Source organism: Lepisosteus platostomus, chromosome 2, assembly GCF_059453375.1.
Source record: "Lepisosteus platostomus isolate fLepPlt1 chromosome 2, fLepPlt1.hap1, whole genome shotgun sequence".
Lineage (NCBI taxonomy): Eukaryota > Metazoa > Chordata > Actinopteri > Semionotiformes > Lepisosteidae > Lepisosteus > Lepisosteus platostomus.
Window position 1 is genome coordinate 74,809,849 of NC_142612.1, and position 25,226 is coordinate 74,835,074.

Below are 25,226 nucleotides of genomic sequence, written 5' to 3' on the forward strand. Positions count from 1 at the left end.
AATTAATTGCGTAATTTCCGTAGGATAAAATGTGTCTTCACTTTGTCTTTTCTCAGTTATTTTTGGTACCATCTTAGTCTTCAGCCACTTTTCTGGCAGATGATCTCAACTTGAAAAATCTGCATCATTTACCGTATTGATTCTTACCAATGGGAAAGTATCCCAGATATTTTGCCCATCATTGTCTTTGTGAGGAGTCAGCATTAGAAAGTACTGAGAAATGGGACTTTTGCAAGGATTTGTTGAATATACTTCAGATTTGTTCAATAGGGCCATGACTACTGTTTGCCAAGGCTGTGAAAGTTAATTTGCCTTCTCCCTTTATCCATATTAAAATAGTACTGGGGATACCATTTTCCCCAAAGTGCTGTCCTCCATAGACAGATGGCCGTATGCACCAGTTGGCCATATAGATACCCAATGGCTGCTGTATGCAAGCATCCTGCCTTGTAAATCATGATAAAGCAAACACACAGTTCCTTTACAGATCGCCACCTGTGGCCATCCAGTGGCCCAGATCTCACTGTGCACCACGGCAGATCATCACATTTTGTTGAGGGTCACTGTTCCGTTAAATCCTTTCTCGGGTTTCCTATACATCACTGTTAGCAAAGAACTGTGAAAACCTAGAGCAGTAAAAAAAACAGACAGGAGATAATGGCCTGTTGTAGCCTGCAACCACCTCTGCAGCAGGGTGAGAAACATTTCGGATTTAGTTCGTCTTCCATAGTTCCCCAGGCTGTGGAGAAAATGTCTGATGACTCCTGTGGACACCTGCACTCCATTTGACCATCACTACAGCTGGTTATCTACTGTCCCCTTCTGCCTCCTCTGAGCATGTATAGAGCACATGTGCCTGGCTGTCCTTTGACTTCACTCGAGGTGGAAAACCACTGCAGTTAATGGTTAACATCAAAATATTCAGAGCCATGGACATTTCCTGCTCACTTCCACCAAATTACTATCGGCTCAGTACGGCCATCCTGCATTGGAGATACTGCTGTAACAGACTTACTATTTATTATGTCTCAGATGTAGGCATTAGTCAATCAGTACAAATGGTCTGAAATTACCAAACATCTTTTATAACATGGAGTGAGTTCTTATTATTTAAGTCTGAGATGCAATATGCAGTTATATTTTTTGGTGTAAAGCAAACCACAGGACCAGATTGTCCTGTACTGGGCAGGCCTAGTTTAAACTCGGACGTTTATGCTTCTGCTGAGCATTCTGTTACTCCATGGCCTTCTGGTCGCAGCTACTGTACCTGGAGGTGTGACCTGCCATCTAAGCTGAGGCAAGTCTTCAGTGGAGCAGAAACAGCGTAGGCTTGAATAACATCAGAATGAATGGCTGTTGCAGGACCTGTTCTGAGATATTGCATTCTAATATGCAAACTAAATGCATTTTTTTTACTAAGCTGCTCACCAGAAAAGCATAAGCAGCTTGTATGCTATCCGTGTAATTTTGCTCTGGAAGGGGTTCTGAACTTCTTATCCCCAGCTGTGCAAACCAGTCGTGGTTTTCTTGAGCCCGCTGGGTGTTCACTGACGTGTGAGAAATGTAAACGTTTCGGGTCCGCTGTTTTGTTAAACCCCGTTTGGTAACGTCCCTCTCCCTCTTCTTTCGTTTCCTTCTTCAGGATTACAGGGAGGATGGTATGGACTTGGGAAGTGATGCCGGCAGTCGCTCCAGCTCCGAATCAAACTCCAACAAAGTGACGCCCTGTTCGGAGTACAAGTCTTCTCCCAGCCTGGACCTGGCCACCTTAGAAGACTACGAAGAAGATGAGGACTATCAGGAGTACAAGAAGAAGGTGATCGAGGAGTGGGAAAGCGAGTATGGGGATTACGCAGACAACGAGGGCTACAGAAAAACGGTGAACAGCAGGAGTTTAGCCGAGGAGTTCCAAGATGTTAAAAGCCCCACCCCTCCTCCTCCCCTTGACCCTGCTCCTGAGGAACTGAAGCAGAATGGCAATATTGTTCCAAGTCACTTGGGAGCTAAAGCAAACGAACCACTTCAGCAGCCCAGCCAGCCCCTGAGGATAACAGGAGGGGGTGTGGACTCCCCAAGGCAGGAGAGCTCGGGAACTAACACCGCAGAGGAACCTCAGCTTCCCACCATGGACTGGGAAGCACTAGAGAAGCATCTGGCTGGCCTGCAGTTCCGGGAACAGGAGATGCGTAACCAAAACCAGAGCCAGGGAAAAACCAATTACACCTCAGTGAGTCCTTGCCTCCTGCTGTCTTCGAGCTCCTGTCCGGCATGTGTAAACAGAGCTGACTTGTGTTCTGTGCAGTGCCATTCCAGTGTTGCCCATTTGTATTTGTGTAAGAGTCCATCGCGTTTTAGTCCATCTGTTATCTGTTTCAGAGAGCCAAAATGTTAGGCCAGTGGAAATGTGGATTCAGGTGCGGTGTTAAGCTCTCTGTAGCCTACTGCTTCTCGGAAGAACACTTGTTTGATCCGTTGATTTTATTTCTGTTTGCAGTTGCAATTTGCTGTGGAGATCAGCTCTAGCTTTGTGGTCTGTGCTGTGGATAGTTAGTTTTGCAAGTAAGCAGCAGAAATGGCGTTTTTGAACACTCAGCTGCTACCAGTAGTTCTTTTAATGAGGTTCAAAGCTGTTATTGGCACAGGTGTTCTGTTCATGCCAGTGGACAAGTATTTTCCTTATCCTAATTTCCTATTTGCAGAGTTAACATACAGGGCCAGTAATAGTAGTGTCTGATTGGTCATTATGGTTACAGGTAAATAAACCATATCTCCTTATCTGCAATCAAGCGAATTGTTTATCTTATTAGTCCTATTGCTAAAAATCTATAAATATATATACAGTATATAAACACATTTTAATGTCATGTGTTGCTTTTGTGGAACCTCTAAAGATGCTGAGCTTTCAGTGTTATTATACAGTACACTGTATAATAATTATTATACAGATTCTAATGCATAGAAACCGAGTTGCAAGTAACTAAGCATAATTCACGTTGATTTTATTCTACTTTTTTCGACACAATAACGTGGAACGTATTTAATCTGCTCAACAGGTACCCTTTGTATCTTGACTGCGAGTCTAAGTCGCCTTGTATAAACGCCTCCGCATGGGTAAATGTGAATGTAAACGTATTGACCCCTCTTGGGCAGCTAAAGGTGAAAAATGATGATCTGGAACTATTTGTATTAAAAACGGAGCGCACTAGAGGGCGCTAGTGCAATGCAGGATGCAGCTAACGGCGCTGACTTGCAGGTTGTGGCTTTTTCCGTCTGGGCCAAGGTAAAGCATCCCTTCAAAATTCATCTCGGTGTCACTATGATTGCGTCACATGTTTATAGAGGGCCACAGTCGTCTTTATGTTTGTGAGCGTTCATCAGTAAAAAATGTGAATGCATAAAATATTGTACGGTTTTCTACAATTTTGTTGTTTTTTTTTCCCCTTTTTTTTCCCTACCCAGGGATCTGGATTTATAGGCACGTTTTCTACATTTCAGCCCAAGAGCCACGGTAGACTTTGTTTTTTGATGCCTACAAGTGTCACACTGTCCTGTGTTTGTTTCACAGGCGACATTGACTAATAAACATTGTCCTCACAAATGCTGATCCACCTTGTACTCTATAGATAGCAGTTTGTTTAGGGAATAGGTTCTTGGTTCAAAACGCAGATAACACAGTCCTAGTATTGATAAGTCCCGTTATCAGGCCTGCATTGGTGATTGCCTTTTGCGTCATTTGTAGACTTATTGGCGGAAGCTGCTTTATATCATGTCAGTACGAGACTTTTTAGGTTAAAGTCCATTATCTTAGCAATTATGGAAAAGTGATTCCATTTAAAAACGCATTTATCTGCTAAGGGAGATATTGTGACGTAAATTAAATACAAAGACGTAATTTTGACCGTTAATTATTGAAATCGTGAAAACGTGTTTTTTTTTGCTCTTGAGTGAATTGTTTCTCTAGTCGTTGGTTTCTTTATTGTGGGGAAAAGAGATAAGAACACTTGCCTTGTCTATGAGTGAGTCGGGCACTGCCTGATGTTCCACAGAGCTCAGGAACTTGATTTTAACAGCTGTAAAATCTGACACGGTATGCTTGGAATGTAAAGCTTTTTGTTATTCCAGACTCCCATCCCTGATCTTTCCACTGAATTTGAATGCAGTATGAGCAAAATGACGATTCTTTCACTCTTGGATAGCCACAAAGTACAAAGATTATCATTAACTCTCATTTATGAGAGCTGCGTTATTGCCTATCCCTACAAAGTTGTTTCAGGGCCTCATAAATATCGAGGACAGATCTTATTATTACAAATACAATGTTCTTATTTCCTTTGTATATTCATGTCTGTCAACAGCATGTTGTTTCTTTTTCACTGTTTTTGACTAAACACTCAAAACAGCTCAACTTCAGGAAATGTAAGATAAATTATGATAAGCAGAGATGAGTGTAGGAAAGTTCATTTGCTGGAAATAACGTTAAATCCTTTGTAGAACTGAAAAACGAACAATAGTCAGTGTGTTCTGAATAGATTTGTCTGTAAATGAAGCCTTTTCTCAAATTTGAGGATCCATGTGCAAGTTGCAAAAATTCTCATCAGTAAAATAATTCAAATCCAGTTCATTTTGTTGACAATTTTTCAATTGTCTTACCAAAGACGTCTCTTACGAAATTCTCAGTTATTCCAGTAGAACAGTATTTTGCCTTGGGAAAGATAATTCTGTAGTCTCTACACATGGATTTTGGTAGCGAGAGTCTGTTCAGCCTATCTTGTTTGTCCGGTTCCAAGAAGCTAATTGATTTTAGGATCTTACCCATCCATTTCTTGAAGAAGCCAATAAAATCAACTTCCACATCATGTCTTGGCAGGTTTTTTCCAGACACCTCACACCCTCTGCAAAAAAACAAAAGGGTTTTGTGCTCTTAAAGTGCCACCTCTTACTTTTCATTTGTGTTCCTGAGAGTTTGTTTCATCATACAGTGTCTCCATACAACTGTGAAACAATGCTTATGTAACAATTCTTTCATCCCAGGAATAAACCAGGAGAGACAGCACTAGTATTTCAGGAATTTAAAAGTATTTCTTGTTCCTTCCCACACAACAGGGAATTCTTCGGCTGATAGCTGAAGCCGCAGTTTAATGTTCTTTGTAAGCAATGTGCACCGCCCAGTGGCACTGCACAGTTAGAGCTGCTACGTGTCAGGACATTTATTCCATGTAAAAAGGTCATTTACAAAGCCGGGTTTTGTGCATATACACAGGAATATATGTACCACTAATCAATTAGCATCCATCTGCCACATAAATGCTTTTGTAATTGTGCAAGTTGCTTGGAAAAAATGCCTGCATTTGCATATCGGATTTTCCCTCTTGGTTTTTCACGCTAAGTGAAATCTTCTCTGCAGTCAGTGAAAAAAACCCACGTAAATCGTTTTATTCCCAGCTTCGTTCAGTTCACACCAACACATTGAACACAGCTGTGATCTTTCCTTGTCATTTCATGTTTTTATATGGAGATGAGCTAGATGGGCTTGCTTGCTGCAGGAGGTGTTTTAAGTGTGCAGGCTGTTTACTTTTGCTTGGGAAGCTGCAGAAAGATGAAGACACGACAGGCTCCGTATGTAATGGAACTGGAGGCAGTGGGGGTTTGGAACTGGATTGGATTTTCTGTACTGAAATATTTCTTAGTGCAAATATTGGTGCAGCAGTGGAGGGTAGTCCATAAATTGTAATGCACAAATTTGGCGTTCCTTCATTCTCTGTCAACTGGCATTGTGAATTGTGCACTAACACTGTGTGGCATAACAGGACAATTGTTAGGTAATGTACACCTTCATAGTTTACCTGTATTTACCATTAATATTAATTTTACCATTCAATTTAGTCCAAAATAGTCAATAAAATTAAAATACTCTAAATCCCCCTCATGAAGCCATATTGAATAAGCAAAAATATATTTTTATGTTTATATCCATACGTATTGGGTTAACACTGTCACCTTCTTCAAGATTTATGATTTTTTATTTGCCGTATACAACCTTTGTATTGGAATGCTTAGTCGTTCATGGTAAAATATCTGAAATAATAAGGTTAACTATTGATCATTAAGTGAAGAGCTGTCTAATCCACGGTTAAAGTTGGTGTTTGCTTGTTTAGAGTGCCCCTAGTGAGCACTCTAAAATTAACAAGAGCATCTTTATCATCACAATTTGTACTTTTAATTTAATCCTAGATCAGTACAGTAAACGCATAGCCATGTAATGTCAGTTTTTAAAGAAAGGCTAATTCTTCAAACGGGGGATTGGCTAAAGCTCTTTATGAATGTCTGCATTTAAAATGAAAAAAGGGATCCACAAGATTTATTGTAGCTTAAAAGTGTTTAAAATGAATTGCATTACAGTATGTGAGACTCTGGGTTTTGTATTTTTTAATTGAAAGAATGGGTACACCATTATATAACTCAGAAAGGATTTTCATTCCCACATCACATTTTTTTATGTTGTGCTAGTCCTCTGGGAGAGAAAAGCTTTTAAAGTGGGTTTAAATATTTAAATTTAACACTGATAGTAGCATCAGGGCTTGTGCTGAAGTTGCATCAGGATACTGAGAAAAAATACTTTTCAGATTTTTCGCCAAGCTGCATTCTTCCTGCTGCACTCTGGTAAAAAATCTGTTACAAGATGTGCTCTTTAGAAACGTAAGACATGGGATTGGTCAACAAAACTGGGTTTTTCTAATTTGATTTTGAGAGGCTACTTAGCCAGCTTGCTGAAATCAGTCCTGTCATGGAAGTAAACAGGTATGTACAGTAAGTGGTCCCAAATCTCTGGTATTTATCAGAATTGTGCTCCTGGATTTTTTCATGTTGTCATAACAAGACAGTTAAAAATGCTTAGACAGCGTAGCCCGCTGCCTGAAAATTGTTAGCATAAAAAACTGCACAGGTCTTCTCCCATGTTCCCTTCTGGATGAAAAAAATAAGTTGATCCCAGAAGCTATGCAACATCTTTTTCAGATTCTGTGCTTGGATAATTAGAACTGCCTTCCAAACACCTACGGAAGACTGCAAGAGTTTACGAAGGCTTTTACATTATGCTGCTACAGTATTCTAAACCTCCATGACAACCACTGAAAAAGTATTCCAACGCGAAACTGTGATTAATGATTTAAAATTGTAAATGAGTCAAATTTAATTAGCTTGGTGATTAATCATATCTTTCTTCAGGCGCAAGATTGACAGCAGTGGAATCTTGACATTTCTCTCCAGTGTGGGCTGAAATTGTGTGTGGTATGGAAGTAGATGTTTTCAGACTACTAGAAAGCTTGTCCTGCTGAATTGTTCAGGTGAAAGGAAGAAAAATGTAAAACAGCATACAAATGAGAGTTGACCATTCAACAAATTTAGTCCGTTTGCCAGGAACTAATGGATTCAGGATCTTATCCAGATGTTTCTTGAAAGAAACAAGCTGACAAATTGAACAGATTATTCTATATTTGACTGTTGAGTCTGCTTCAGTTGTACGAATTGAAACACATGCTTAACATCCATCTAAATCATACCTCAGTGACCTCATTCTGAATGAGACTCTCTCACTGACTATTTTGGAAATGAATGGTCTCACATTGAGGCAAAATAATACTATCTGTAAGAAGGAAAATCGCTTCCTTTCCTTTAGGGAACATAAGAATGTTATGAAAATCTCTTGATCAACATAATCTTTTCTTGGACTCTGTGCCTATTACTTACTGAAGCATACTGACTATAGAGTACTGAAGAACAAGTAATAGGTTTATTCCATGCTGAAAAGAGAATAAAGAAAACACAACGTTTCGGCCGTGGAACCTTCTTCAGGTGTGAGACCTCACAAGTAAGATCACAAGTAAGGAACGGTGGTCATGAAGGTTAGGATAAGCCTGAATCACTGTGAGATATTAACTGATTCATGAACATATAATGGTTTCCCTCATCAGTGATGATTCTTAAGTATTCCAAAGCAGAACTAGGCTTTGCATTCTTTTCCATCATCAAGAAGAACAGGTCCTCCAGACAGAAGCAGATCTCTGTGTCAGAAGTCTGAGGTATAGAATCTTTATCATCTGATGTTATGTACACCCTGATTTCTTTTGAAAAGGGGTGGGCATGCATTGCAATTCTGTAGATGGTTGCAGTCTAATTTGTCTTATACATCTGTATGTAGCACTGCAAGCATTATCCACCCATCCATTTTCTAACCACTTTATTCTGTTGGGGGTCTCAGAGGAGCCTGAACATATCCCAGCAAGCAATAGGCACGAGTCAGGATACACGCTGGACGGGACTCCAGTTCATCATAGTACACTTTCACCTTCATACATTAAATTCAAATGTCAGTGACAATGCAAATGAGAGGAATCTGTTTGCCCAATTAGGCCTGTCTGGTTCACATCAGCTTAGTAATCTTGACAGATCATAGAATTGTCCACAGCTAGCTTGATGGTTTGTTCAGCTTTTTGTATAATACGGCAAGATGTATGCAAATTATTTTTGGTTGTCAAATGATTGTCAGAATATTCCTGAATTAAACTCATTTCCTCCATTAAAGGACCAGTGGAATAAGTGAGATTGCTTATTGTAAGCTTTACATTTCACTAAAGTCATGAAATGGCCATGCTCCATGCATCACAAAAAGCTTCTTTTGCTGGAATGATGTGGGGAGACACCTTGGTAAACGGGTGCAATTAATGTAAGTGCTGTATATAAATTTTATTTTATATTCACCGAGTTAGACTATGGCATGACAAGTGTTCTGTCTAGGATGTAGCCCTGCCTTGTGCACCATACAGTACTTCTGGAATAGACTCAGGATTGCCACAACCTTTACCAGGAATGAACAGCCTTCTAATAATAGGTGAATGGACTGATAATGACACTACAGTTTATTTACACGATTATCTTGTGTGAAGTGTGGGATGGTGACTTTATAGAGTAACCCAATGTGGCATCCTAATTATTTAGCTCAGAAGCCTATGGATAAAAAGGTACCTATTATTTTGCTTCACCTTTTTTAAAATGGATGCAGCTGAAAGCAAGCCTGTTGCTGCCAATCAGTTGAAATGCTGTGATCTTAGCTTTCTCCTCGATGCTCTGTTTTAAGTTCCTGTTCTAAAATTCAGCCAAAAGCGAGAACCGTCCAGGCGCTTGCTCATGCGTGTAATGGGATTACGAGCCACCTTGAAAGAGCCATCTCTGCTCGCCCCAGCCTGTGCTTGCTGCGCTCTGCTCTGCTGGGCTGGGCCTGTCTTTGTGTTTCTTTTTTCATCAGAGACTCCTACAGTAATTGGCTCAGCCTCGTGATGAGGCATGGGAGTAGTTACCTGGGAGACTGACCTTGCTGACACCAGGGAGCCTGGAGACATCACACTGCATCTGTTCCCTCTGCCTTAGGCAGCATTTAACATTACATTTTGTTGTTTTTGCTCTTTGAACATCTCTGCAATGAGTAGTAGCACCCTCTTTGGAGGTCTGTAGTAAAAGAGGCAGATTTCAAAACTGTGCATCCTCTGAAATGGAACAAATTGAATGATGAATAACATTTAGTCACAAAATGGACCAGGCGTAAACACAGCTGAGTCTGGTAGTTTGGCCTTTTTCCATCTTAAGCACATGGGGGAGATGGACGTGCAGAAAGATAGTCCTGTGATTCTGGGGTGTGTTCATTTTAGTGGATGACACTGCATATGCTTCTGAGCTTTTGTGTCCTTTGCTCGATAACCGTCTGATCCCCTCTTCACTATTTCAAACACAAACTTGCTTGCTCTTCAATGGTGTGGTTTCTGAAAGACTCGACGCAAGAGAAAATGATAGCCTCTTCAGAGTTTTGTTGTTGAAAATTATGTTTAAATTGGCCTTGGGTTGTGTGGGGGTTTTTGTGATATAGATTAGGCTTCCTACTTCTGTAAAATAATTTAAACCCAGCGCACATTTCACAGATATAGACACCTCATTCACAGGCTTATTTGAGGGTTTTACATCGACTCATATGACCTGAGGCTGTAACACAAGAAATATATTAGAGCTCCCAATATTTAGACATCAGGTCTTTAATTATTATATTATATTTATAAGTTATATTCTAAAACATATATAGGTTATATTATATTTAACTGATATAATCTATTTATGAATTCCTGTAGTTATATTATTAATAATACCTGCAACACAGGTTATGTGGTTTCTAGAATAATTTCTAAATGTCATTTAGAATGTAGTAGCAATATATTCATTTTTATTAATTTTTACTCCTTTCATTCATATGGCTGCTGTCATTCTTACTGAGTTTGACTTCTAATTCAATTCTAAGTGCGTACAGCTCTACTGGAAGTTTTAAAGTAGATGCTTCAGAAATAAGTCAAGGGCCCCTTCAGTGATCCTGCTGATAATAATAATTATAAAAAATAAGCAGGCACTGAAAAATGGGCAAGGAGCCTATTGGCTCTTGTCTGACTCTCAATTTTGGATTTTGGAAAACCTCATACTTCGCCTGTGCTGTGCTATGGCTGGCTTTCAGCAATTTCCGTGCAGTTTGCATACATGACTAGTTTCACTCAAGCAGAATATGATCCTGCAGGGTGTGCAGTTTCAATGGGGCGGTGCTCACTTGAAAAACCACTGACACACACTCTCTGTGCCCTGGAGATAGACTCAGATTACAGCAATTAAGATGTGTTGTAACCTGTGCAATGGCACCCTTTCTTCTTCACTGTAGCAAGCCTGTTCATCAACCTGGAATTTAAATAGAGTTTTAAACTGGTGTGTGTGCATTTTCCATTGATTATATTTTTGCAGTGTTTTGTTTATTTATTTATTTTGACTTTTCAGCAAACTTGAGTAGATTGAAAATGTACAGTAGTTTATCCCATGACAGACAGTATGCAGATTTCCCAGCTACAGTACCTACCCCATTGTGTTCAATGGAAGCATGTGTAAGAAATGAATAAAAGCGTAATTTTAAAATAAAAGGGCAAAGTGTGGTGAAGTTAGAATAATGGTATTATAGATATGTAGTATAAAATAATAGGTAAACTGCTAATCAAAATTAAAGCTAAAAAGCTTCAGCTAAATTGAGATTTTTTAATATAATAACTGGAGAAAGAAAGAAGGCTGGGGAAATGTTTGGAAGGCTTTCAGGAAAGAGTCTGAAATGGTACAAACAGCACACTGCTGTTTATAATGTTTAATTTAAGTAGATTTCAGGGCAGAACATTCCTTATAGTAGTTATCCCTTAAAACTTCCAATCTGGTCTGTGCCACGTCAGTCAGAAGAGAGAGAGGTATTCTGTGTGGAGGCCAAAGCAGGGAAGGCAGGGCTTTCCAGGTGTGGAGTCTGTGTTATGTCTCCCAGAGTTCTGTAGTAGGACGAGCCTCCAGTTCCTAGCTGCGGCAGACTGTTTGTTCCCTCGGATACAGACCGTGTGCTGCTGTGTGGTGCTCACACTCCAGTGCTGACCACTGAGCCCGGCACAGACCTGCCTCTCTGTGGAATTTCCTGTTTCCTCATCACTCAGCTCTCTGAGCTTTGATTCTGGTTGCCTTTGATTTTACTGTGTTTGTTTGTGTGTCTTTGTGACCAACCTTGGATTCTTTACTCCAACTTGGGAAAATAACACAGGTAAAAATCGGGATTTATATATCAGATTAGAATAGTTCAAAAATTGGTTCTGGTGGGGTTTTTTTGTTAGACAAAACTTTATTCTAAAACACAATCGTTTTTTTTGCCTCACATGTTTGATTAATGTAAAAGAAGTTTTGCTCAAAGGTTTTTTTTTTGTTCATCTGTTCCATTTATAATCTGCACTGTGGGCTTCTGAGGGGAAGAAAGTCTGAAAATGAAACTTTTTTATTCCAAGTGGCACAGACCTCTAGTTGTGATTGCTGTGGACAGTGCGCTGTTGTACAGCTGTACTACTGTTTGCTGGAGGGGAACAGTAGATGACCTGCTCACATCTTGTGGTTAATCTGAAACAGTTTTTGTGCTCGACTCTCCTAAGTGTTGGCTGCCTTCCTAAATTTAGACTAGAGTGTGTTATTAGGGGGATTTGGGCTGACAGGTTTATACGTGGTTAGCAAAATCAAAAACTTATCATCTGGCATAGCTGATTTAAACATTTCAATTTGACGTCGAAGCCTTTTTTAGTCATGGTCTTATATATTTAAGATAACCCTCACTTAAACTGGGCAACAACCTGGGTTATAAATTAAATGCTTGTCACAAGAAGAGCTGAGCTGTTTGCTTATACCTTGAGTGAATAAGAAAATGATGCAAAGATATTAACTAAAGGTTTAGAAATGTCTGTCTATGTGTGGGGATGTATACGTTTTGAAAGGAAAACAAATGTTCAGGCTTAAGACTGCTGCTCAGCTCATTCTCTAACAATATTGATTTTAATTGTATTCTGCCAATTCTAAAATTCTCGTGAATTAATTATTTAACCTGACAAAAACTACATTTGTGCAGAGAAGATGTTAGAAGACTGTACTTTACTAGGGTCCTACTTACGGAGTGGTGTGTAAAAAGATCTTCTAGTATACAAGTTACTGCTTGCTTTAATTTACTTTAGAGAACAGGAAATGTAAATCAGTGAGCGAGGTGTTTAAACTGTGTTTGAGGTTTTTTGAAACCCTTTTCTCTGTACGCCTGGGCTTAGACAAATAAATGATTCGGACTAGGCAGAAAACTTTTCTAAGAATGGCTCAAAACAATTGCTTTTCTACCATTGAGCTGTAGTTCATGAAAAGGCCGATCTAGACAACATTGTTTGTGCTGGTAGAAAGATAGCCTGCAGCTAAGAATTCCATCACTGTCTGCTTTGCATCTCTCCCCATTATGTGTCATGTTAGCTGGGTCTATTCATACAAACTCCGAGCAACACATGAGTCACGGTGACCTAACATTCAGCTACCCACTCAAGCCTCCTGCAACGCGGTGTCTGCCAGCCAGTCATCATTTAGAGCCTCAAAAAGTCTGTCGTAACAATTCTGCAAGTTCTTCAAGGTTTGGTGCCTCTCCCATCTCTCAGACACAGCTGTCTTTCTGAGTTGGTATCAAGTCCTCTCACTTTATCTAGTGTACGTCACAGCTTTTATTTCGGCATCCAAAGAAAATGTGGACTTTTCTAGGGATTGTAAATGTGATAAAAAGGCTCTAGGTATTCTAAAGATTTCAAGAGATAGAATGTTGTTGAAAGCAACATTATTGTTGAAATGAGTCCCAAGCAAATTTGGGATTAAAAAGTACCACTGAAATCCTTAAAGCTGTATGTAGGTGTGCTTAAAGCAAGCCCATATTCTGCTCCTCTACAGAGCTAACTTTAATTGTGTCAACAGCTTAGGCTGAGAATGTGAGTGAAATAGCCTGATATCACCCTGAAGCTACACTTAAAGACTCCTGCACTGTTTCTTGCTGCCAGACAGCTTCCCACAGATGTCAAAAAGGGCTGTGGGTATATTCTCCCATTGCAGTCAAGACATAATTCGAAAAACAGGTAGAACATCAGTGAGGAAAGGAAGGCTTGTATAGTTGTAGGCTCCGTTATTCCTATATGATTTCTTTATGTCCTTTCTCAGTTTGAGACAAGAGTGGCACATAAGTCCGCCTTTTATTCTTCCCACTGTTAGCCATGTTTGTTATCATAGCCAGTTGTAACTTAAACTATTGGTTATACCCGCAGTGCAAATTAATTGTTGGTTTGTAAATGTTGAATTATACAGTAGGTACCTATTTCTAGAACCCTGCATTACTGGGCGGGTCTCTTAATGCCTGTTTACAGCATGATTCTAAAAATATGCCTTTTCATTTCTGTCATTGCCACATCACCGCAGTGCTCCAGATTTAAAGAGACTGTTTCTTTCACCTTAATTGTACATTTGCTGAATCCGTCCATAAAAAAACACAGGTTAGGTGTTCATTAATGTCACAGTTATGAAAAGCAGTGCTGCGTATGTGTCCTCTAATAACCTGTTTTTTTATAACTTCTCCTATTGCTGTTCCTTGTTTATAAGCCATGTTTGTTTTCAACGGATGCTTCTAAATGATTGAGTCTAGTGCAGTTAGGAATTCAGCCAGGAATCTGATGTTTTATCTATTGCACCAACCCATGAAAAAAACCATTGGGTTAGGGAAATGGATGTTTGCATAGCAGCCCTTCTGAGAATGTGTCCTGCTTTTATATAGGCTGTGCTGAATTCTTAGGCAGTGAACAAGTTTTAAAAGATCAAATAAGACAGCACGGTTTGGGTATAGTGGTATATGTCTGACATTTATGTATTTCTTAGATCTGCTTCTCTTTAGTACCTGATTATGGGAAATATAAGAGTACAGGTGTGGAAGATTTAAGGACTTATCATTGTCAGGGAGGAAAATACCATTTTAGGTGCTGATAAAGCTTGTGAATTTAACTGTGAACACTGAACCAGGACTGTAGAATTAATGTAATAAACCAGCTTTGAATGGAAATTGACTTTTCAGTGGTTGGATGGCCCTGTAATAAACGTTTAGCAAGATGCATAGCTCATTTGTACATAGATCATATCAGGATGTGATTATTATGTGGTACAGTGGTTCAAACAAACTAGCACATAATCATTTCTTTAAAGGATGTGGTTAAAAAAGGTTTAGCACTATCTTCAAGTTTCATCTAATACTCCCTCAGATTGCATGACTGAAGTCTGTGGCAGCCCGCCTTGCAGAATACTAAAAGAAAATTTATCTAATAACAATATCAGGGCATTTCTCTCCTGCCCTGGGTATTCTTTTCAAGTTGGTTGACCTTGTCTTTAAAGTAGTACATAACCTCTAAAAAGTTATGGGATGCATTTTTAATGGAGCCATTTAAATGGGTGCTTTTATAAAACAAGATTAATAAAGGTCCATTAAGAGTGCCGTTACTGACTTGTGAAAGTAAAGATTCATATTTAAGAAGACACAAATTATTCAAATAAAAGAACCATTGAGGCTTATTAAGTTTGGCAGCACTTAAAACGGGACGTTTAAGTTTCTTATTGCAGTTTGATTGGGAAATTTAAGAATACCGTCTCTTCTACCATTCTCACTTCTATGTTCCCTTTAGATTTTGACAAGACGAGGTATTAATCTTCTAGTTTTCATGGACTGGTTATTTCAGTAGTAATACAAGCCGAGATATAGTCAGTGTCCCTTAACTGAGAAAACCATATTTTTTCAGTTTAGTTTTGTTTAAATACACGGTTGGTTCACATACTCCATGCCCATATTTGGTATTTTACAACTGTTTGTACTGTATCTCTCCCCAAAAACATCAAGACAGCACAATGTTTGACGTACAGGGTCTATATTTAGTAGGTTTGTATTGACATCAAGATGCTGTTTTTGTTTAGCTGAAACAGAACAAGCAGTGCCCATTTTTATTCAAGCGTATATCCCTGGAGAGCCTCCAGAACTAGTTTCTCATACCCTGTACTACACCCACTCAAGGATTAACAGTTGGTGTTCATTTCTAATTTTACAGCATCCAAGAAGAAACACGCATGTAGATGAGCGATTAGACTTTTCTGTATTCTATGCTGTAGGTGACTGGATCTTCATACCCCAAATTTAGGGATATATCTGTGGTAAAACTTCAAGAGAAGACTTGAATACACTATAAAAATAATTTACTTCTGTTGGTATTTTTTTCCTGAGTAGATTTTTAGTTCCCTTTTTTTAGAGTTAATTTCTTCTAGTTTTGTATGTACTATATATCCAACAGTGACTATGTAGACAATAACATGTAGACATTAACGTGTTTTATAATTAAGTTAATGGAACCATATCTGAAGGATACCCTGAAAAACACCTGTGTATGACATTTTTATTTATTTTTCTTTTATTGTAATAGTTGCTTTCATTGTGTCGACCTATTAGTTAGTTTGGTCATTGGAGATTTACAGCCTGCGTATGCTCTGTATATTTAAATAGAATCTGTAATACCAGGGTGAACATTCTTGTAAATGAGTTTATTAGATCAAGATGTAGGCTTATTATACTTTTTGTTGAATGCTGTTCCAAGACTACATTTGCACTTGTGCTAATAGAAAAGAACCTTTTAACAATGCATCTAAAATAAATTGTATCCATTGGGTTTATTTTCATACTGTATATCTCCCTGCATTTGGATGGCACACTGCTGTTGAAGTTACCACTGGTGCCTCACAGCTCTCAGATTCTGCGTTCAGTTCCAGAATGCGGTGTCCTCTATGTAGAGTTGCCTTGCTCTCCCAAGGTTTCTGTGTGTTTTTGCTGGGTGCTCCAGTTTCCGCACACCTTACAGAGATGTGCTGGGTAGATTAACTGGTCCCTTTTTTAACGGCGTGAATGTGTTTGTGCACGTAGTTGTGTGTGTGTTTCCGTTCCCTGCGATGGACTGGCTTCACATCCTGGATCTATTCCCACCTTCTCCCTGTACTTCTGGGGTTGGCTCCAGGTTACAGCGACCCTTGCCAGGAATAATGGATTGCTGCATTTTGAAGAATGTGATCAATTTACATTATAGGAAGCATAAATTCATGGCACGTGCTCTTCCTTATTTTCCTTCTGCTGCGCAGTGCTACTGAATTACACCTAAGGTTCATTTTCTGGGGCATGCCCTTCTACAAGAAGTTTAACCTAGAGTTTAAATCATCTCAGCTAAGCTGCCTTATTCAAATCTGAAGTTTACCCTTTCAGATTACCCTGTACATTAAGTCCAGAGCAAGTGTGGATCATGATCATTATGGTAAGATCCTTTAAACAACGCTAAATGTAAAGTCATTTATAGGAAAACATAATAACGTTTTTCCTATAAATCAATTTGAATTTAGGCATCTGGACCTGAAGATACTGAGCCTACAGTTCTACAAAAAAGATCTTACACTCAGTCAAATACTAAGCTGTTTGGGGATTCATAGTTTAAGGTTTTTTAAAATGTATGCAATTTGTGTTTTTTTTTAGTTAGAGGTTCTAATGTGCTTGAATCATCCTGTATAACTGGATTTTTCACGTGATGTTTGACCTTTACCAAGCCACCATTTGTAAAACCATTTCGTTTTTGTGCTACAGTACATGGTATGGTTCTGTCCTTCGCAGGGGGTGCAGTTTGCATACTGGCTTGGTGTGATCCTGAGCACTGAAGCAGAATACCTTGATTATGAAGTTTATCCCCCTGCCTATTTCACTATTCTCTGATAGTCATTTCAGATTTGCTTTCCAGGCATCATCATTTGCATTTCTCCCCCATGGGATTGGGATGAGAACAGTCTTTCAGACAGAATGCAAAATTTAAACATTTAAACCCCACTCAACATACGCCCTGGTCCTTGAATGCTTTGGATGTCTTAGTAACCTGCTGTAGTAAACCTCAGGGCATTCTGTAGTGTACATGGGCCTGATAGGTGCCTATTCTGATTTCCTGCAGTTACAAAATGATGACAGTTTATGCCCATATGTTTATTCAATTTTCTAAACACAAGGAGATGAAGTCAGAACTGTCGTCGTTCTCTATTTATTATTAATAAGAGAGTATTCATAATAAAGAGAGATATTAGAGAATATAGTTTTCATTCTCCAAACTGCTATATAGAGCCCCAGGCAAATTATACTAAACATTGTTGTTGATTTCATACTATATATAAGTTATAGAGTCAGTTTTGCACTGGAAAAATAGGTATAATAAATCCTTCCACTCTCATTCTGATCAGTCTCTTAGTATGTTGCCTGATTTGTATCACAAAATCAGAACTTTTTCAGGGGGAATACCACTGTTATGCATCAGTTTATTTTGCCACAATGTGCTGTGGGGTATGAAACCTCATTTCTGCATTTCCTGATATGTACAGTACATCTTCAAAGGTGTTGCACACATAAATTCTGGAACACTGTGTATGAAATGAGGTGATTCACTCTTGTATTAAATATACAGTAATATATATTGTCAAGCTTTTTAATGATACCTCTTCTGGGCTTATTAGGCACTCAGTCATCCTAGCTCAAATGCTCCGTTGACCTTGTTTATGAAAAAGGGTGTCAGTATTTATGTCTGCAGCCAGACATTTAGTCTTCACGTTCCGTCAGTGAAACAACCACCAAGAAAACAAGTCTAGAAAAAAAGTCTTCACCTTCCTCTGAGTGTGAGGAAAATTGAAGAGTGCAATGAAATCTACACAAAGAGCAGCAGTTCACTTTAAGTTATGCAACACATATGTTGAAATATACTGAACGCTACTACTCCACAGACCATTATATCTGTATTAAATTGAAAGATTCTTCTGGGAAAGCATTGATCAGTTTCTAGTTCATTAAACTCTGTACTGCAAATTATCGGAAAGACAAAATTATGTAACTGAAATCAATGTGTGTCTGAGCACTATCTGCTGGTACTTTTGATTGATTGATATTCTATTTTTGGTCAATGGCACCCAGCAAAGATGCATCAGATCTTTTTGATCCTTAAAATCAGCAATTATATAGTAGCCATTGCATTAATACTGCGCATAACACAAATAATGTACGTAGTTTATGATAGGTATCTATTACACATTAATTGGAATAGAAGTAGTCACTTTGTGATGCTGCACTAATCCTCAGGCTAAGGCTTAGATGTTACTGTGCAATAGCGGGGAGCATGTCTGGAGAGGAATTTTTTGATGGCTTTTCCAATTATCTTAATGAATTGTGAGCAAAGGGCGAAGCTGTCCCTCGGTCTCCGCTCTGCTGTGTTGTGACCTGGAACAGACACCTCCCAGTGAAGGCCTGTGCAGCAGGCCTGCAGCTGCTTAAAAGGCAGACACTGACCTGCCAGGCTTGCACGCAGGCTCTCCTGGGGGTCTGGGGTTGCAGAGGAGAACGCCTTTCTTGGAACCATATTGCTAGACTTGAGATAGGGAATTTGCCAGAACAAAACCACATGTTATCAAGTTGCTGCTGGATAATCTTCTCATATTCATACTCATCCATATTCATTCATACAAAAGAGTTGGCTCTTTTTGAAACGGTCAGGTTGAGTAAATGTTACGGGTGGGTGGACGGGGCACTCACATAAAAGGGGCTTTTGTAAGGCCTCTGCTTACCTAATACCCAATGGAGATGCCCATCTACAGCCAGTGCTCTAAGGAATCAGTTATTTCCCATAATTACAGTGAAGTGACTGATCTTTAGTTCCTTCTTCCTTGCAAAACAATTGTTTGGGCAAGCCAGAATGTGCTTTGCCCCCTTCCATAAACCGAGGCATATGCAGGATTGTGGTCTGGAAGTGTGGAGCAAGCTGAAATAAACTGGGAGACTAATAAATTAATCCAGAAGAGGGTGGACCAGAACTGGCTGAGTGCAATGCCACCTGTTAGATTATTACTCTCTGGGTGAAAACTGAAAGAAAGGGGGACATTAAGGCAGGCTCATGTAGTACAATATGCGACCCTCGGTCTTTGCTGAATCGACCTGACTTTACTTACCCGTTTTGTAATTTATAATAATGTCATATTAGAATATATGGTACATAAAAGGCCAAGACACTGAACACAAAAACAATTCCCATTAGTTCAAAACTGCTAGGGAATCCGTTATGAAATTGAAGTTCTGTTCTGCAGGAATTCTGTGCCTTGAAGGCAAAATACAATTTAAGCATCAGGTTTTGGGGTCACGCAGGCGGGGTGTGGTGTATTAAACTTGGCAGATAGATAGTAAATAATCCGTTTTTTTATTCCTGGGAGTCAGAAGCCAGAACTTCCTCGGCTGTGTAAAACTGACTGGTGTTTCTTCCCCTGACGCGCCATTACCAACCTCCCCCCTCACCCTCTTTCACTTGCAGTGGGATATTTCCACTACCGGCCGCCTCTTTTGAGCACCAGAAGGTCACACCCGCCTCAGACTTGATCGCCATGCACTCCCTCACTGACTATAATATAATTGGCTGATTGTGTTTGCGATGAGCTGGTCTCCCCCTCCCCCCCCCCCCTTCACTGGGCCAAATAGATGTTGAACCACTCTCCTCTCATCTCTCCCTCGCTCTTTTTTTCCCTGTCTCGCCCCCTCCTTCCCTCCCTCTCTCTCTTGCTGCTGGCTGCCCGAGAAGGATTGCTTTAGAGCTTCTCCCCTCGCAGACGAAGTGCCATTGCGCAGGTTGTAACAGCAAAAGCAGGAGCAGCAGCAGTAGCAGCATCCATTTTAATCTGCAGAGAATCTTGCCTTACAGCCAGCCCGCCTGCCTGCGTCTTTCTCACTGCTTCTCTCTTTAGACTCAGTAAATCGCAGCATTGAGCAGTGTCTCTAATAATTTCAGACAGGGCTGTCTACTCCCTCTATGATGCACTGAGATGGTACACCAGGAAAACTGTGCATATCAGGTAAGGAATCTCTGCAAGACAACTTAATCTGTGTTCTTTTTTCTCCAAAGATAGGCGTCTGTGCTTTATTTTATTACAGCCTCAGACCTGCATGGGTCTGATGGTTGCCATTTCCTGTTGGTTTCTCGTGCGTGTCTTGTCTTTTACGTAAGCTAGACAGAGGATCAGGACTGTTGACAAGTGTCTGCTGTCTCGCAGTCAGGCTTCAGTAAGTTAAAGAACTGTTGAGTGTTTCCCACAAACCTTTACAATCCGGGTTGAAAACGAATATATTAAGCTGCAATACAGGTGTCTGCGCTTGGAACACCTTGAAAAATGGGACAGAGAAGTGGCACTGAAGGGGACTGGTGATGAAAAGGGCATTCTGTCAGGTGACAGCCGTGGTGTTCTAATGTGTCTGACTTAGGATCAGTGCCATATTAAAAAAGCATCACAGAGGTCATATTTTACAGTATTTCATAATACAGGGACTGGGAATGTAAAAAAAAACAATTATATAAAAGATTTAAATTATGTATGCCACTTCTATGCCTGAAGAAAAGGATTAGACCTTTTCTTTGGGATTAGTTTTGGCAATAATTCCAATTACATAAATCACTTTTGCTGCTGAAAGTTTTTTAATAATACAGGGGTATTTGGCTAAATTTTTAATGGACTTTGAAAATGTTGCAGGGAAACAATAAAACTAGTTTGAACTGTATTTTGATAATTCCAATGCAGATTTATCATTTTTTTCTGCCTGTTCTTCATCTGTCTTTCTTCTTACCTTGTGACAACTTTGCAGGAAAGAAATGGCATAATTGGATGTAGATTTCCTCTCTGTGGGAGATGGTGAAACACAAAATGTTTGCTGTTGCCAGGTTACTTTGGGAAAGAAAGCATCTGAAAGGGATGACAGGGGGGGGGAAACAAGTGAAAAAGAAGGCCACTGCCTGATAACTGTAACTCTCTAAGGGCCCCTTCAATTAGGCTGGTATCCAGGCAACAGCAATTGAGTTTAATACTATTTTAATCCACCGAGTTGGTGTCAGGTTGTTTGCAGACAGACTTGCTTTTTGGTCCTTTAACAAACACCTAGAGACTAGAGTCTTTAAATTTCAGATGTTGCTGCATGTGGAAGAGACAGTCTCATCATGACAACGTTACCTCTCAGTTATTTCTATATCTGCTGTTATTGGCTCTTATGACACCAAGGTTCACATGCAGCGGTTTTGCTGGTGTAATAACATAATGGACTTCAGGTATCCATTAAGAGACTCTTTTATAGCCAACCAAGCAGAAATTATTGCAGTTCTACTGCTGCACTACAGGTCTCAGTAGAAGACAGATAATTCTCTGGATTTTAATTATTTAAAAGAAGCCAGTCCTAATCTTCCTCAGATCACAGTGACGGGAAAATGTACAATACAGTAGAAGTCTCTAGATACTGGGAAAATGGATTGCCTGAGCACACGCCATATTTCATGAGGCTGGAGGGGAAGGGTAATGGGAAATTTATCACCTGTCCCGCCATTAGCATCATGAAGCTAGAATCCTGTCCACTTTGTGTAACTAAATACACCCCTGGTTTGTTCAGCAGGGGCAGAATAAGCCACGTGAGGGATTATTCGAGACATAGCCCTTTGATCAATATGTATAATAGTCCTTATGACTTATGGGAGGGATATATAATCCTGCAGAAGGCATGAAAAAAAAATGTTTGTCTCAGTGGGGCTAGCTAGAGCTGTAATATACATTTTTCTAGCTACTGTAGATGGATTTCAGATTGCTGGCTAAACAACACTTCACCTGTCAAAAGATGCGTTATAACAGTTGCTATTAAGACAGCAGTATTCAAGTTATCAGACGTTATATAGAAGGTTTAAACATTGTGTGCTTTGTAAACGGCAATCAGAAATATTTGTAATTGCTTCAGCCATGTCGATCAATCTTCAGTGCTTCTATGGTATTCTGTAAGACCAGAGCAGATTTTCTGGCAGGATCTTTTATCTTTGATGTTTGAAATCCCATTGTTGTGTCTTTTTTTCCCAATGAGCCACATTCAACCTGTTGTGGACCGTAGCTGTCAGCTCACATCATAGTCTGTTGTTCACAGTGAAGGCTGGGCTTGGGAGTGTATTGTGCCGCATTTAACCTCAGACGTCCTGCTGCAAGGCTGTGACCTCATGTGTTTGAATGTATGAGTCAGAAGGGGTTATCACAGCAGAGCACACCTAGTTGCACAGAAAAGTAATTCATTTGTTTCTTATCCAGGCAACCGAAAATAACAGGCATTTTTGAGTTCTTGAGGTAATTTGGCTGCCATCCAGGCTGTCAGCAACAATTGGTATTTTTAGTTTTGTCGTTATTTTGCTAAGACTGCTGTTTCACTAAAATAAAGCTGAAATGACATGTCCATTTTTATACTGGCTGGTTTTTGTTTTATTTCAGTCTCATATAGGGAGTTCAAAATAAAATACACTGCCTGGCTTTTTTTATTGCCTGTTCTGAACCTGGAACCTTGAAAGTATGAGGGTGCCAGTAACATTTTATAACAGAGAACACTACTGACTTGTAAGGCACAGAGAGACATTATTTCAGGCTACAGCTGGTTCATTGTGTACACAACTGTGGGCTAGAAAAGAGATTCTAGTGTTTAAGACTGAAACTGTTTTTTTTTTTTTTTAATGATGCAAATGGGTAAAATAGAAAGCATTAGGATTTAATCTATCTTTATGCTGTATTTGTGGCTCAGATTTATTTTGAATTAAAACTTCTGGGATGGATTCAGTTAAAATATACAGTATGTAACTCTGAGACAGAATTCAGCACAGTGTGTTCTGGACGGAGATCTGTCAGGGATTGTCCTGTCCTCCCAACTTGATTTTGTAAATATAAATGTATGACTATTATTGTTTAATGTTGGTGAAAGAAGTGGAAATTGTTAACATACAGAGTAGTAATCTATCTGTAAATAGATTTTTTTTTAATGTTTTCAAATATTCTATTCTGTCTGCTGTTTTGTCTGAAATGTTTGTATTGCAGAATTACCAGTGGTGTTAAAAAGAGCACAGTATGTTTGGTAGCTGCATACATTTTGAGAAATTGATACTCATCTTTGCATTTACTCTATGTCGTGTGACATGGGAGTTAAGACTGATTTTGTGCTGATTTTATTTTGTGCATCGAACAATGTTCTGTGTAATAGATTGAAAAACATTACATACTCGATGTCAGAAAACATTTCTCCTTAGACCAGGACTCTTTACCTTTAATAATTATGGCATTACAGACACCTCTTTCATTGTAGTGTTTGCGCACACAGCATTTAGCTAGTCGATTAATACTGTAAGTGTAGAAGCTGATATATTGCTGCTGCTATTGTCTTGAATCTTTCTTGATTTTATTTTTGGGGCATTCTAGAAGTGCTTCAGAAATGGCATTTTTATTTTCGTAAATGCGTTACTTTATCTATTGTTTCATTGCAAATTAAGAACCTCATGTGGAAAGCTCCAGTAGTGTTCTGTATTGTTTGGTAACTGTTGAAGGAGCTCTGCTGTATAGTATGTACAAAGGAATAAGCCTTTTGCCTTTTTTCTCGCAAAACTGACAAACCCTGGCAGTACGATTCTTTTTTTCGTCGTGTTTAGAGTGACTAATGCAGCTCACAGGTGGCTCTTCTTCCTACGCCCCTGCTCATCGAGTCAGCAATGATTTCACCTAAAGATGAAGTCAGACTTCATTATACTGTACCAACGCACGTTTTTCCGATGGGAAAAGGAAAATAGGTCTTCAACCTGGTGGGGTGGAAATACATTCTGACAGGGCAAAGTGGTGCTTGCTCACTGGTGTGTGTGGGCAATGTCGCCACCAAAACTTCGCACACGGCGAGGCCTGGTCATGGAGATGCATATTAATTGAACGGCACATAATGACGGCATTCTCTATTTCGAATCGATTCCAGAGACTCTCATCTTTTCCTCTGCAGACGACAAATCTGTTAAGGTCTGATCTGATAATCTGAAGCGGAATTTGTTGTGATGCATCAGCCCCCATTCTGCCAGCCTGTCAGTGCCAATCTCCTCTGTGCCTTTCATTTACTGGCCTGGCTTGCACTGTCGGAGTGTCGATGGACAGATAAGTCCATCTGCATTCCGAATAATCCGCTGGGATCAGCTGTAAATACAGCTGGACGTCCTAGTCCGTGCGTATCTGTGGGTTGTTTATTTTCAGTTAACAAAGCCTTTTTTTTGTTTCTTTCACAAAAACTTCGGACAGTTGTACCTTGCTTCACGTTCTGTGGTTTATACAACGGTTTATCCCAAACAATTTTTAAAACCAGAATTGTTTTATGTTTTAATTTACAGAGCTGTATTTCCAAATATTCACATTTTTTTTCTTTTTCTTTCTTCATAATCTACTGCCTCTCGTGTTTAATTTACTGTAATAGGAACTGGATCCTTCGTTTCCCACCCATACGTGAAGGTTTTCTAAGATGTTTTTTAAGACGCTGCTGAAGGGACTCCTCACCAGAATCGGTTTACTGCATCCTAGCCTTTTGCTGCCGTTCATTAATCCTCCTTTGGGTTTTTCACCTGTTTCCCCCCACTGTTGGCCTTTGTCTTTCTGCTCTGGTCCCCACTAAAAAGTTTTAATTCCCTGAGGGCAGCTCAGACCAGCCACAGTGAGCCAAAAACCAAGCCATTAGTTACAAAAGAGTAATTTCAGTCATTCGCTGTGATTTGTTTGTCATGCCACTAGCTTAAACAAACTCAGATGAAAAGGACAGATTTTGCTCCTCTTAAGTTTTGTAGTGCAAGGTTATGTCAATGTTTTTTTAGGACTTCCTTTGTTTTAATTAACAGTGTATTTTTCATTCT

At 39.5% G+C, this 25,226-nt stretch overlaps 1 protein-coding gene across 3 annotated transcripts in view; it reads left to right on the top strand.

The window, feature by feature from the left end:
• Window positions 1-25,226, top strand: part of schip1 (schwannomin interacting protein 1) — a 250,052-nt gene that overhangs the window by 201,001 nt on the left and 23,825 nt on the right. For all 3 annotated transcript variants that reach the window (XM_088618265.1, XM_088618246.1, XM_088618256.1), the window contains one exon: window positions 1,643-2,227. In XM_088618265.1, the coding sequence (XP_088474391.1) occupies window positions 1,643-2,227 (585 nt within the window). The remainder of the gene's footprint in view (window positions 1-1,642; window positions 2,228-25,226) is intronic.